This window comes from Aquila chrysaetos, chromosome 14 (genome assembly GCF_900496995.4).
Source record: "Aquila chrysaetos chrysaetos chromosome 14, bAquChr1.4, whole genome shotgun sequence".
NCBI lineage: Eukaryota > Metazoa > Chordata > Aves > Accipitriformes > Accipitridae > Aquila > Aquila chrysaetos.
In genome coordinates, this window is record NC_044017.1 from 28,500,360 (window position 1) to 28,514,184 (window position 13,825).

The 13,825-nt window shown below is 42.2% G+C and overlaps 1 protein-coding gene across 3 annotated transcripts in view; it reads right to left on the reverse strand.

The window, feature by feature from the left end:
- Positions 1 to 306: 306 nt before the first annotated feature.
- Positions 307 to 13,825, reverse strand: part of ELF1 (E74 like ETS transcription factor 1) — a 92,524-nt gene continuing 79,005 nt past the window's right edge. For 2 of the 3 annotated variants that reach the window (XM_041128655.1, XM_041128653.1), the window contains 2 exons: positions 13,068 to 13,535; positions 307 to 947 (listed from right to left, as the gene is read on the reverse strand). In XM_041128655.1, the coding sequence (XP_040984589.1) occupies positions 329 to 947; positions 13,068 to 13,535 (1,087 nt within the window). In that variant the 3' untranslated portion in view covers positions 307 to 328. Of the gene's footprint in view, positions 957 to 13,067; positions 13,536 to 13,825 lie in introns of all 3 variants that reach the window. The other variant, XM_041128654.1, reaches the window with a different exon arrangement.

Here is a 13,825-nt window from a genome sequence, read left to right on the forward strand (position 1 = left end):
AATAGACTGAAAACGTACAGTAAGAAAGAAGTTTGAAACTTTGGCCAACAACCTCAGGAGAAAGTCTTCATAGCATAAAAAGCATGTTCCTTCACGCCTGTACTTTGAAACATGAGTAATAGATAACTTTATTTATATGATAACATTTAGCAATTAACAGAAAATCAAAATCCATTCTAAAGCATGAATTCTAACAATTAAATGCAGAAATTAAGTAGCTTTGCAAAATCTTGCTTCAGAATCAACTCATATATACATAACTGAAAAGGTCCCATCACATTTATGAAAATAATCATCCACAGGGTCTTTTTTTTTTTTTTTTTTAAATTTATTGATATGAATTGGGTTCCAATGGCTCATTTTCCTGCTTCACTTGCACGTTAGATGGGAAACCATTCGAACTGGACACTACCATCACAAACGGTTGCTGCTGGAATCTCTGCTCCGACTGCTCAGTATCATCTAATTTGTCACTGTCTTCTTCTTTTACCACACCTTGTACGCCAATCTGTTTCGTTTCTGGTGCTTTAATAACCGAAGTGATCACCGTGCCCGATGGATGCGCTACCACCTGTGAGCTGCTAGGCGAAAACGTTACCACGGGGGTAGTGGCACTGAAGGATGGAGACGAAGCCATGTTGACTGTTCCATTGCAAATTGTCTGCACGCTGCTGGTGAGCACCTGCTGAACTTGTGCTGGGCTCAGCACAATTGAGGAAGGAGGCGAGACTGGCTTCTGAGACTGTAGCATGACGTTTTCTTTAAGAACCGTCATAGATTGTGAAGTAGGAATGGCTTGTAAAATGAATTTTTGGGGCGTTGTTGCTGCGGCTGGATCTGTGCTGGCTATCACTGTAGTAAGAGGCACCGTCTGGAGTGTTACAGCATGCAGCTGCTGATTTCCAGGTGAAACAACCACTGGAACTTGGGTTGGAGTCTGTAAAGTCCTATTAAAATTAGAGAAGATTATAGGGTCAGAACACTTCCACGTTGAGTTTTGAAAAATAATCATAGATTTACTACTGAAAAATCACTTGGCATCATAAACATTTCATTTACTCAGCGGTTCCAGAAGAGGTAGCAGTCGCTCTCCTAATAAAACAAGAACTGGACCTGACCCCTGAATTCAGCAACACAGTTCCCAAAGTAAAGGTACTCTGCATGAACACCACTATCATTCCCAAACTGTACAGCCTGCCTTTGAGTCGTTCAGCAGTTCATCAGAAAACCTGGGAATCGCATCCGAGATCTCCTTCTCGAGCATCAACCAACATCACGAGCATGACCCGCTACATATCTGCCATCAATTTCACGAGGCACCCTAAGTAATTCATAAGTCATGAGCCTAAATAATTTGTAAATCAGGCCTCAGTTCTCCTGACATCTGTATATACTTTTACCTACATGCAAAAGTATCTGCACTGTGACAGTGAGTCTGGTCAGGACCTTCTCAGACTCACAGGACACACAGTTCTCTGTCTGCCAGGCTTGTACGCGCCTTCTCGTGAAGCAACTCAACAGAATTTGCTCCCAAAACATCAGTTTAAATTAGGAATGATTCCATCAGTTGCAGGCTCACAGACTTGTGTACCACATTGCTTTCTATAGCGGTACAGCTGAGAGGGCAATGTTAGAGGATTAACAGCCATATTGCTAAAGTACACAACGACTACAATGGACAATGGTGACTTAGAGACACGGCTGAAATGCATACACTCCAGTCATGCAAATATAACCAAAACAAACAAAAAACCCCAAACCACAACATTCTCCTGGTGAAGCAAACGATTTTCAGGGGAGGGAAAGAGGAAGGCAAGGGTAACTGCTTTGACACCCTCCCACAGCTAGCTCCAGCCCACCGTGCCACGTAGTCTCTGACAATCTTTCTCTTTCCTTCTGCTTCTCCTGCAAAGTTCTCTCCAACCTTCCTGCTTTCTCCTGCCTGCCCTCATCCCCCTTTTTAGTCTTAAGCTCTCCCTTGTCTTTTCTTGAACATATTCGACACTGACTGAAAACAAAAATAACCATCTCCTGCCTTATCCTAGCTTATTTCTATCCCTGCTGAAATCACTTCAGATGGAAAGCGATTTACTGTCAGCATTTGTACTTTCAAGTCCATGCACAATACTGCATGCTCTTCCTTCTGAAGACTGGTCCTCCAATATGCTGTAAGGGTTGCCTACTATACATCTACTATGGAATGTCCTCCTTTCTATAGTCCTTCTACCCATGTAGTACCTATTTCTTAAAGCTCTGTGAAATCCTACTTGCCAGCGTTTAGCTACTGACCAGTCAGATCAAACTCAGGATATTCAAAACTTCAATTTAAAACCATGCTCTGGCTACCCCAGCTACAACAAAAAGCTTACCAAAGCAGGACTCACGTGATGCTGAAGCTATGGGGCAATGTGGATGCAGATGCTGCTGCTGGCGGTACTCCAAACACACAGGGTGGTGCATCCCCCCCTTTCTTAATGCAGCAGCAGAGACAAGTGAAGGAATATTTGCAGAGGATTTCCCAGGCCCCTTTCAGCTCAGTCCTCTGGGAAAGGTCTCTAGCTGAGCTCCAAAGATTGCTCCAGCAAGAGCAGCTCCAGTAACCCAGCTGGTGTCAGGCTCAGAGCACATCAGTACTCCCGGAGCATCCTCCAGCTGCCAGCCCCTGCTGCCTGCAATCTTTTCCCCACCTCCTATGTGGCTTGGTAATAGAAGGAACAAAATCTGCACGTGTAGCTTTTTCTTCCTCACAAGAAAGAAGACTGCAGTACCCAGGAATGCTGCTATAGCAAAACAAATCCAAATCCTTGCTCATGAGGCTCCCACGCAGGTCTCATCACAGAGGCCATAATAATTTGTGGGACACAAAATTTGATGCAAATGACACCAGAGTCAATTTTGAGCTCCTGTTTCACACAACTGGAGACAGCCCAAGGAAGAAGCTCATGGAAATGGGAGCTGGCTGGAGGCGAAGCACCAGCTAGAGTGATCGCTTCTTTCTTTCCAACTTCTGGAGAACTTGGTGCTGCACAGCAAATACCAACAACCGAGCTTAAAGTGCAAGGGTCAGAATGACAGCACCAAGGCTCACACCAAGTCTGCTAAGGGTTATCAGTGCTCACTCTTCCCCCCCCAGCAATTCCCCTGGGACCTTTATAGGAAAATAACAAATGTCTGTCTCAGTAACAGGATGCGGGCATCCACTAGCTTTTTAAAAAAATAATAATAAAAAAGTAAACTACCTACAGTTAAACAAACTTGCAGTAAAATCAAAACGTCACACAGATACAGCTCAATCCAGGAAAGTCTACAGAGACCAGCAATGCAAGTGGAACAGCTAAGAAGGAAAGACAAGTGACACTTGCCATCAGAAAAGCATTAAAAGTATCCAACCAGATACCAAGCCAGCTCTTTAATCCATGAGGAAACTTACTTGAGCCTGAAGGATTAAGATCAACTCAGTAGTTGCAGTTTTGAAAGCAGCAGCTGAAGCTGCTAGCCTGTGCTGGTATGCCATCCAAGTATTACTTTGAAGCTACTTTCTTGTTCTTTGGCTTTTTTGTTTTAAAACAAAATAGTAAAAATAAAAGCTTCTAGCTGCTAAATAGCTGTAAAGGACAACCTCAAAAAAGTGTGAACTGGATCTAATCAGTGCAGAAGGTATTCTTCAAAGCACTAGGAGCAACAGCTCTGACAGGACCAAACCAGACCGTTTGTCTCAGCACACTATAATTAGTTATTTGCATATTGATGTTACGCCATTTTATTTCTCCTGAAAGCAAGTCCCATACCTGTACATCATACGGTGACTAATAGTTTACTCCAGGTGCTCTATCTTCTCCATCAGTCAAGATACATATATATGATACACACATATATAAACATGTATATACACATATATGTATACACACACACACAGTGTGAACTTGCTACAGGGAAAAGCATGCAGCAGATGTCTGTACAAGCACAGGATTAAGTAGCGCACAGCACCATAAATACACATTGTTATTTACGCTAATGGTGGCCAAGCAAGACATTTGCCTTAATTGGTAAGACTACAGACAACTGTGTCTGTTTACAAACTAAAAATCTATCTGCTCAAACTATGTGCCTTGAATATCATTGAAAAAAAATACAGGTTTGGTTAATCGTTTTGCCTGTGTTAAAAAAAAAAAAGTACATACAGCTTAAGGTGATCTGTAACACTGGGCTACGTTATTTTAGGTGCTTTGAACTGTGTATTTTGCTGTGTTTCTGAATTTCACTGTCAATTTCCTAATGGCCTTCCTACTCTTAAGGTACAAATCTATTGGGTGATTACTTTAAAAGTTCCTGCTGAGGTTACAAAAAGAACAAGAACATTGAGCAACAGTGATGAAAAGGAAATGCTGCCATAAAACAATCTGGTTACAACTGAGAAAAGAATGACAAAAATTCTGAAGTCATTTTAGCTCGGCAGAAAATGATCATCTATTTCTTGGTCCATTTGATACTGTTAACAGCCTAGAATTGTGCAATATCATATTAGCTCATCAAGAGGTAACTAGTGATAAAGCAAACAGTAAGTGACAGGCAAGAAAAACAAGTTTATTCATGGCAATTTATGTGAAATTTATGGAATGGTGAAAGGGAGAAGATACCAAAAAAAAAAAAAAAAAATTGAAGCTATAATCCAAGGTAAACAAAGTATTTCACAGCACAGTAAGAAAACGAAACAAGGCAGTTTGAAGAAATACATAGAGAGAGGTAACAGAGGAGAATTCCCTCCCCAACATACACATTGTTCAACCTACAGCTATAGGGGAAACGATGGCCTTGAGATAAACGGGCAGACTTCCAGGGACTTTCCCCATTTGTTCAACTGACTGGTTGCAAACAACTCATTCAGTCAAGCTAGGAAGAGCGAGGGAGGTGAAGGGGTGGGATGTGCTTGTTAGAACCACTTCAGATGCCTGAGTCAAGAGGCAATCTCTTTTGAGTGACTATAGGAAGCATCAGCCAAAATGCAACGTCACTGCAAACTGCCCCAGAGCTGCACTCCTGTACGTGATCCTCAGTCACCAACAATCTTGTCAATACTTCGCCCCAGCCTACTGCCTCATAGCCACTGGCCCTTCTACAGCCCAAGTCACCCAGACAGGAGCTGCTAAGCAGTCTAGGGGGAGATGTCCACGAGAGGCAGAAAGGCACTTGATGCCTCCATGCCCAGTCTGAACACAGCCTCCTCCGAAGGGAGGGCAGAACTTGCCTGTTCTTGTCTAGCTCTTTGCCTGGACAAGATAATCTCTTACGTCAGGAGGACGGAGACAGAGGACTCAACTCTCAAGTCTGGTGTCCTTGTTACTGACCCATGTGGTCTTACATTCTTCTTTCCAGAATTTTTCAAAACTGCACATTCACCTGAATTAAAACTCAGAAACTTTGCTACTAACAGAGACCTGCAGAAACTTCACCACTTTCGACAGTGCCAAAGACATGTAAAGAGAGCTCCTGTAGATAGCTTCTCATTGCGCAGAAACAAAATTAATCTGTCTAGATGACTCTGAAGTCCCTTCTGCTGTAAGCAGCCACCTTCTGACCTACCACAGAAATTAAATCAGAACTCGGCTTAAGAAAAGGTCTTCTCAGCTTGCAGGAAAATCAAATCAAAATGTTTGGTCATAACCAAACTCTTTGCTGTGATGGAAGTTGTCCCTATTGTAAATGTGTTCTGAGAAACACACCCTGTTGCAAGCTAAATGAGAGTTTCTTGTAGAAGTCTATTGAGATCACATCAGCCTATTTCTGACCAACACCTCCCGCAGGGACGGCACTTTCTTCACCATCCTGAAACTTGAAATGCAGTCAAGCCTTCACATAAGAGATGACAGAGATCAGCTCTTTGCAACAATTACCTGCCTCTCTTCCTTTGGGGAAGGCTACAGCAGTGAGCCAGCGGTGAGCCAGATACAACGGTATCTGCTAGTCAGTGCGCTGCAGAGCTTCTACTGCAGGCCTGCCTTTGGAGCATGAAGACCCATTTGTTGCACTGGCGGAAGACCTACTGTCTAACTGCAAACAGAAGCAAAGCGTGAGCACTGATGCCAGCTGATCAAAGTAAGGCCTTCCAAATATTAGCCAGGAGTTGTTTCCGATTATCTACAACTCCTCAGCTGGTATTGTATTCCTTCGCTCATGTTGCCCAACAAGTCCCAGGGAGCCCTAGTGAGCTCTTTACCGAGACTGACACCTATGATGGTTTTTATTCAGCATACCTGTAGGAACGGCAGAGGAGTGAAGGGCTACAAAATTAGCTGACATGGTGCAGATTTGACTCTCATTCTTATTCAGGGAAAGAGAACTGAAAGCAGATGGTCAATGCAAAATCTCAAAAGGACAGTGCCAGACTGCCTCCCTGTGTCTGTGTAGTTATGCAAGCTCGAGCAAAACCAATATAAATACGGTGTAAAGTATCATTACAGAACATAATGGTGACATTCACTGCACATACACAAGCTAACGTCTATACGTGGCACAAGGTACAGACACTTCATTTGAAACAGCAGCTGTAATCACATTTTCAGAGTTGATAAACTCATGCTAGACAAATCTGTCTATTTTTCAGCATCAGCATAGCTGCAGTCAGACCACCGAAACATCACAGCCTGGACACAGAAACAGATTATGGAACAACAGCAGAAAGCCTATGTGTTTGCTTGGGGTAGACATGACTTTCAAAGGTAATTCCCTCTGCTAATCAGGACAATCCACCGTGTTGGCATATTGTTGGCTTCATCACTGTTCTTACAGAGAATGCTCATGCCCAGAAAAAACACGATTCACCTTCAGCTACTTCCTTCTCCTCTTGAATGAGGATCTTGCCACTGTAGTCCACGCTTGTGTCACCTTCAGGATGAATTACTGCAATGTTTTCTACCCCAAAGGTTGCAAAAAGGTCAAGATGAAAGCTGGGGCTGATTCATCATGTAGCAGTTCTCCAGTTCAGAAGTGAACACACAAAGCATATTCCACTGGTCCTCTGTGGTCTGTATTAGCTTTTCCCCCAGCTACAGAACAGAGTCAGGATACTGGTCTTCTAACATGCTCTGTCCAAGCTATCACAATGACAACTTGAAAATACAGAAAAGAAACAATAAACTGCATTTTGATAGAAACATTCTGTTTAAAACCTGAAGTCTGCTAAAGCATTGCACAGGATCTGTCAGCAGCCAGCTAATTGCAAGTTTCTTGGTATACAGAGCTGCCAGCTAGAAGATTCAGCCGTGTCCCACACAGTCAATAACAAATAGAGACATATAATTTTAAATTACTCACAATATGATCTTCTCTGAACCGTGAATAACATGAAAACCTCTTTTCACTCCATCCAGAAGACACTCCACCTTAAATCACTACTACTCTAGACTACAGGTAAATGAAAATGCATCTTTCTTTATCTGCAGCCCTAGTCATTTAAGGGAGAAATTTAATTGCCCAAATGTAGGCACCTTAGAGCCCTGTACAATGTCCTAGACCAGTAAGTCCCTAGTCTTACAGGAGACGTACACTTTCCGGAGCAATAGAAAGGATGCCCTTTACGCTCAGAATGACTCAATGCACATGGAGCTGAATCCCAGGCCTACTGGCTCAATGTCCAAGTGGAGACCAGTGACAAGTGGTGTTCCTCAGGGGTCGGCACTGGGACCAGCGCTGCTTAACACCTTTGTCGGCGACATGGACAGTGGGATTGAGGGCACCCTCAGCAAGTTTGCCAATGACATCAAGCTGTGTGGTGCGGTCGACACACTGGAGGGAAGGGATGTCATCCAGAGGGACCTTCACAGGCTTGAGAGGTGGGTCCGTGCGAACCTCATGAAGTTCAACAAGGCCAAGTGCAAGGTCCTGCACATGGGTCAGGGCAATCCCAAGCACAAATACAGGCTGGGAAGAGAATGCATTGAGAGCAGCCCTGAGGAGAAGGACTTGGGGGTGTTGGTTGATGAGAAGCTCAACATGACCCAGCAATGTGTGTTCACAGCCCAGAAAGCCAACTGTATCCTGGGCTGCATCAAAAGCAGCGTGACCAGCAGGTCGAGGGAGGTGATTCTCTCCCTCTACTCTGCTCTCGTGAGACCCCACCTGCAGTACTGCGTTCAGCTCTGGGGCCTCCACCATAAGAAGGACATGGACCTGTTGGAGCAAATCCAGAGGAGGGCCACAAAAATTAATCACAGGGCTGGAACACCTCTCCTATGAAGAAAGGCTGAGAGAGTTGGGGTTGTTCAACCTGGAGAAGAGAAGGCTTCAGGGAGACCTTATTGCTGCCTTTCAGTATATAGAGGGGGCTTATAAGAAAGCTGGAGAGAGACTTTTCACCAGCAACTGTAGTGACAGGACAAGGGGTAATGGCTTTAAACTGAGAGAGGGTAGATTTAGATTAGATGTAAGGAAGAAGTTCTTCACCGTGAGGGTGCTGAGGCACTGGCACAGGTTGCCCAGAGAGGCTGTGGCTGCCCCATCCCTGGCAGTGTCCAAGGCCAGGTTGGATGGGGCTTTGAGCAACCTGGTCTAGTGGAAGGTGTCCCTGCTCATAGCAGGGGGGTTGGAACTAGATGATCTTTAGAGGTCCCTTCCAACCCAAACCATTCTATGATTCTGTGATGCTTCGGTGCCTCTGAATTCCAAGCTAAAACATAATTACCCCAATAAACCAGGTATTCTGGTTAACCTGTGTCAGTTATTCTGGTTTAAACAGAACAATTTTACAAGCACTAAATTCACAGAGACTTTTTTTTTCTTCCCTAAAAAAGCTGGCTCATTGGAAAAAGTTAGAAATAAAATGCTCATTCACAGAGCCATTTTTGCCTTATCACTGGAAAGATGTGCTGCCAAATTCAGCTCCCAGTTACACGACTGAAGACTGCAATGCTTGCATCCATCGAGCCACAGCGGTTAGACCTGCAGAACAGCAGTAAGTTTGCAATTCTGAATATTCCCACTGCAGATACTAGATGTCTTCCCTCATCAGCAAAAACCAGTTTGCATGACCTGACCCTACTCCTGCCCTGTTTCCCAAGCTTGGGTTAGCACCACATCACAGCCTTTCTGTTTAGGCACTGAGGCATCTGTCCCTAGCAAGCAACACTTCTCCTTGTCTCCCCTGCATACAGCAGCACCAAAACTTGTATAAAAAGCCCGTCAGAAGCCACCCAAAAGCCAAGACCCTTCTGCTTCAGACTAAGACATGACCCTCCCCTCAAAGTACACAAAACTCTGCATGAGCTTTGTGCAGCTATAAAGGAAGGCACTGCCTGTCTCCTGTGAAGAACCAACCCCTGACTTCCACTGGCATGCCCATTTCTTTGAGAAATGCAAAGAAGCCCTGGGGAACAGCTGCCACGCTCTCCCAGGGATGCTCTGGGACTAGACTTTACCAGGCAATGCTGCCTAGCGCAGGGGAGGGATGGTGACGCAAGCCCTTCACAACATTCTTCAAATATGATTCTTTTACCAAGTCCCTCAGCAGAGAAGATGCACGTTCAGACTTTTTCCTCTAAAGGATACTGTTAAGTGTTAAGAAGCCAATTGTTTTGACCTCAAAAATCCTCAATATTTTCCCTATATTTTTTTTCTTCTCACAACACAAGTAAATTGCTGCAGAGGGAAGACCATTTATTTCCATGAAGAAGAGAGAAGAACATTTATATGAATAAAACTTCAGAAGCTACATTGCATAAGACAGATTACATGGGTCCAAGACGTTCACGCTTCAAGGCAGAGCCCAACCACTAACCAGTATGCATCAGAAAACCTTCTGAGGATCATTCCCAAACCCTGGTTGCCATTTCGCCCAAACGCCCTTGACTACCTACATGCCCCAACCTCTGAACACCAACTGGCAACCAGTGTTGCTATTTGTCCTCACGCTTCCTTATAAAACTACTATAAAGTGAATCTAACCACACCCCTACAAAGAGTGTGCGCACATCAGAAGGTCTGTCAGCTCTTACTCTATAATGGCAATCGTACCTGCTGTACATTTTCAAATCACGTAGACCATTCATCTCAACCCTTACGGAAGCCCCACTGCAGCAATTCAGAATGTGTACGCAAACACATTCAACTGCTGGAGATTTACAGCTGTTTGAGCAAACCAACCCAAAATCCAGTGTGCCATTCTACCTCACCAAACTATTCGAAGTTTACAATTCAAAACTGAGCAGAAATGTATCTGTCATAAATTGTATTTTTAGAGCCTGGAATGAGCAGTGACTACTGCACAGGACTCATCAGCACCTTGGTTTGCAGCTTGGCCCATCCGGGTTAAAAGCACACCAAAAAAATCTGGGTTGTAGTTTTTATTTTCACTCTAACTGCTCAGACACCTTAGTGCATTCTTTCTTAATTAGCAATACTTCTATACCATGCAGCAATTACATACTGTACTGAATAAAGATCTGATGGGTGGGTTTTTTTTCCTTCATCTGAGACACTTCGTCATCTTGGCTAAGGAAAGTGCAATTGAAGACTTTGTGGAATAATTTAAATTACAAACAATGGATTAGAACCAATGCAATACAGAATTCTAATTTTAAGGCTTTTACTTCAGTCAAACTTCACACATGCATCATTTCTGCTACTTTTTCCCCCTTAGCTTATTGCCCAAGGTCAAATTGTGAAATACCATAATGCAATAATTGGATGTCATAATGTCACTGAGCAGCTTTCCAAATGTTAGGCTGGACTTCTTGCCTGCCTGCCTTATTAGGTCTTACAGATACTTCTGTTTGTTGTTACCATTTTTTATACCATCTGTACTATTGATATTGGTTTTGATACATAATCTAGTGTAGGTCTAGCCTAGAGCTATTTAAGGGTGCAAATTGCTGAACTTTCCCCCTATTAATGTTTAATAGCATTATTCTACTGACTTAAATGGTACTGTATAGCTTCAATTATGTCTGTACTTGTTTCCTTTTACTGTATTGCCCTTGTCAACTTTTACAAGTAATTAAATCCTTCATCAACACTGAAATCAAAGGATTGCACTGTACAGAGTAGCTTCATTCCTAAGCTTTAAAAACTTACAAGACATCACCTTGATGCAATTTTTATTAATTTTCTAAATGAATTCCAAAATGGGTTCTTTTCTGGGGGGTCAAATTCTTCATAATTATCTTTCATATAAACTTCTGATCAAATATAACCCTTCCCTCTCCTATGTGCATCTTGAACTAATTCTAGTTGGTTAGAACAATAAGCAAGACACAATTTTATTTCAAATCATGCATTTTAGAATTAAAAGACAAATGAAAACAGATATTGTCTACTTCAAAATGGTAACTCTTTCCAGTTTGTTTCACAGTGCCTACCAGTAACTATGAAAAATATTTTTGTTTTCATGGCCCAATGTATTTATTCCCTTGCAGCCTTTACTAACCAGTGAATTTCCCTTTTCAGTGTGAATTTTTCATATTGCAGCATGAATGAAAACATTTCATAATTTTTAAGGAAATTAAAAAAAACCAACCCAACAGGATTCAAACTAGGAAGTCCAGGGATAATTTTAAAGTTTGGGGTTTTTTTTACCCCAATGAAAGAACAGATAATATAACCTTTTTTCTTCATTGAAGCTGCAGTCTTAGTTTTGTCATTTCCTATATATAAATCTTCAGCCTCCTCAACTACTTGGTTATCTCCTAAAGTGTTTCTTATTGATTCTATTATATCAGTCAATGGAGGATGTTCTAAAGAGTTTCAGTTCTTCTGAAAAACCTAGCTGTTACTGCTATTCTGGATTTTCCTTTTATATAAGTGGAGTTTTAATAACTGACTAGCTTTTACAGCATCCCTCTAGTAGCAGAGGTGAGAGAGCAAAACTTGTTCTTTGGAAATGAAGAAATTATTTGGTCTCATTAGTGTCATTACTTACTTCTCTCTGACAAAATTGCATGGTTAGCCACAGATAGTCAGTACCACTCCAAATCTATTGGTGGCTTTGGATGTAGTTTTCAAAGGAAAGAATAGAGGAAAGGAGCAGGAAATACCATTATTGCCATTTTGTGGCACAAAATTATAACGACTGTAACGGTGATGTTAACACAGCAAATCTCAAAAAAAGGTGATGTTCATAATTCATTAAGAATGTGCACCTCCTGAATTATATCCTGAAGCTTTCCTGAAACAGCTTTAAGATCCAGAATCACCACATACAACTCTGACATTCCTGTGAGAGGCCTAGATTACAAGAACATTTATTTGGTTTAGGTCTTTTGTAGTCAGTGGAGATGAACAAACTCCATCAGGGGACGCCTCAGGCTAGGGTAAAACCAGGCTTTAAGTGACTGTTTTCAAAGTCTCTTCAATTAGGATGCTGCTACCAACAGGTAGGTGCAAAGGAGTCATGATGCTTAGATGCTGTGTAGTGTTAGCCAGTTGACTTACAAATGACGCGTGGAAGCACGACTGTCTCCCAAAATAGTCTGCAGATACGCAGCTCCCATGAGATTATTCCGTTAATTGTTTTCTAAAGTCAAAAGAACATGCTCTTGTAACAGCAGCAAAATTCTAGAGTAGGTAACACCGAGCTTTCCCGTGTTGTAACTGGGGACAATACAAAAGATGAAAGAGATGACAAAAAATTCTTAAGAAGAAAAATTAAGAAGCAAGAAGGAAAATCTTTTTGAAGGGATCATGCAGACACACCATGTATAATTCAAAAGCAAAGACACCTAATAGTCAATGAAAAAGCAGAGCCATGAAAACACTGCCTTTGCTGCGGGACAGAACTGATGACACCAATTTTAAAGAGAAGTTGTGTATTTTTCCTCTCTAAAGGATTTGCATGAGGCCTAATACTGCAGGAAAGATGTGCTTCCCTCCACCAAAGGCAGAGCATTTACGAGCATACACGTCGCGGTATGCTATAGTAACTCCCAATTCCTAGGATCAGCCACAAAGACACTGTTTTACTTCAACAGAACTGGGAGACGAGCATTTTTTTGAAGCAAAACAAAAAAATCTAGTCTATCTAGCCATCATCCAGTGAATTTATTATTATTCATACATTTATTTTCTTCACGTTTTCTTACCTTATATTCTGAACCGAGGGATTTAACGTTTCATCCGGAACATTACTGGTTACAGCTGCATGTCCTTCTGTGAGGGACTGCAATGGCTGCATTACGTGAACTGTCCGAAAAAGCTGAGTGGGATGTACTGGCTGCGGAGATTGCATTGTCCTCAAAACTTCTGAAGTCAAGCCAGGTGTCTGCTGCTGTACAACTTCTACGTGCTCCTTCAGCTTAGCAGGCTTTGAGTTTCCTGTTTTTAGCACTGTGGTTGATCCTCCCTTTGTTCCCACGTTTGCAGATGCTCTAGTTCTGCTCGACTGGTTTCTATTGGCCACAGGAGTTGAGAGCAGAGTTGAATCTGATGATTCAGTGCTAGGGCTTGCATCTTCATCATCTATATAGATGAGATCTTTTGGCATTTCTTTAAATTGATATACTAGGCGCTGACCTTCTACTTTAGCCAGTATTCCTCTTTGGTAATAGTATCTGTTTAAAGTGTACACACATCAAGTTACACAGTGTTTTTCGGGGGAAAAAAAAAAAAAAAGGCAAAACCCCCCCAGAAAATAAGACCAGCATTAACAAGTAAACAATATTTTAAGTGCCTAGTTTCTTCATTATAAAGGAGTGGCCAATTTAGTAGCGTATTTTTTTCTCAAACAACTTTCTTTTACTGGTATTTCTTGCCACCTTTTAATTTCAACCTCAGATAACTCTTAAGAGAGAACTCCGTGACTTGGCAGCTCTGCTATCAACTCATACTCTTTAAAAGTTGC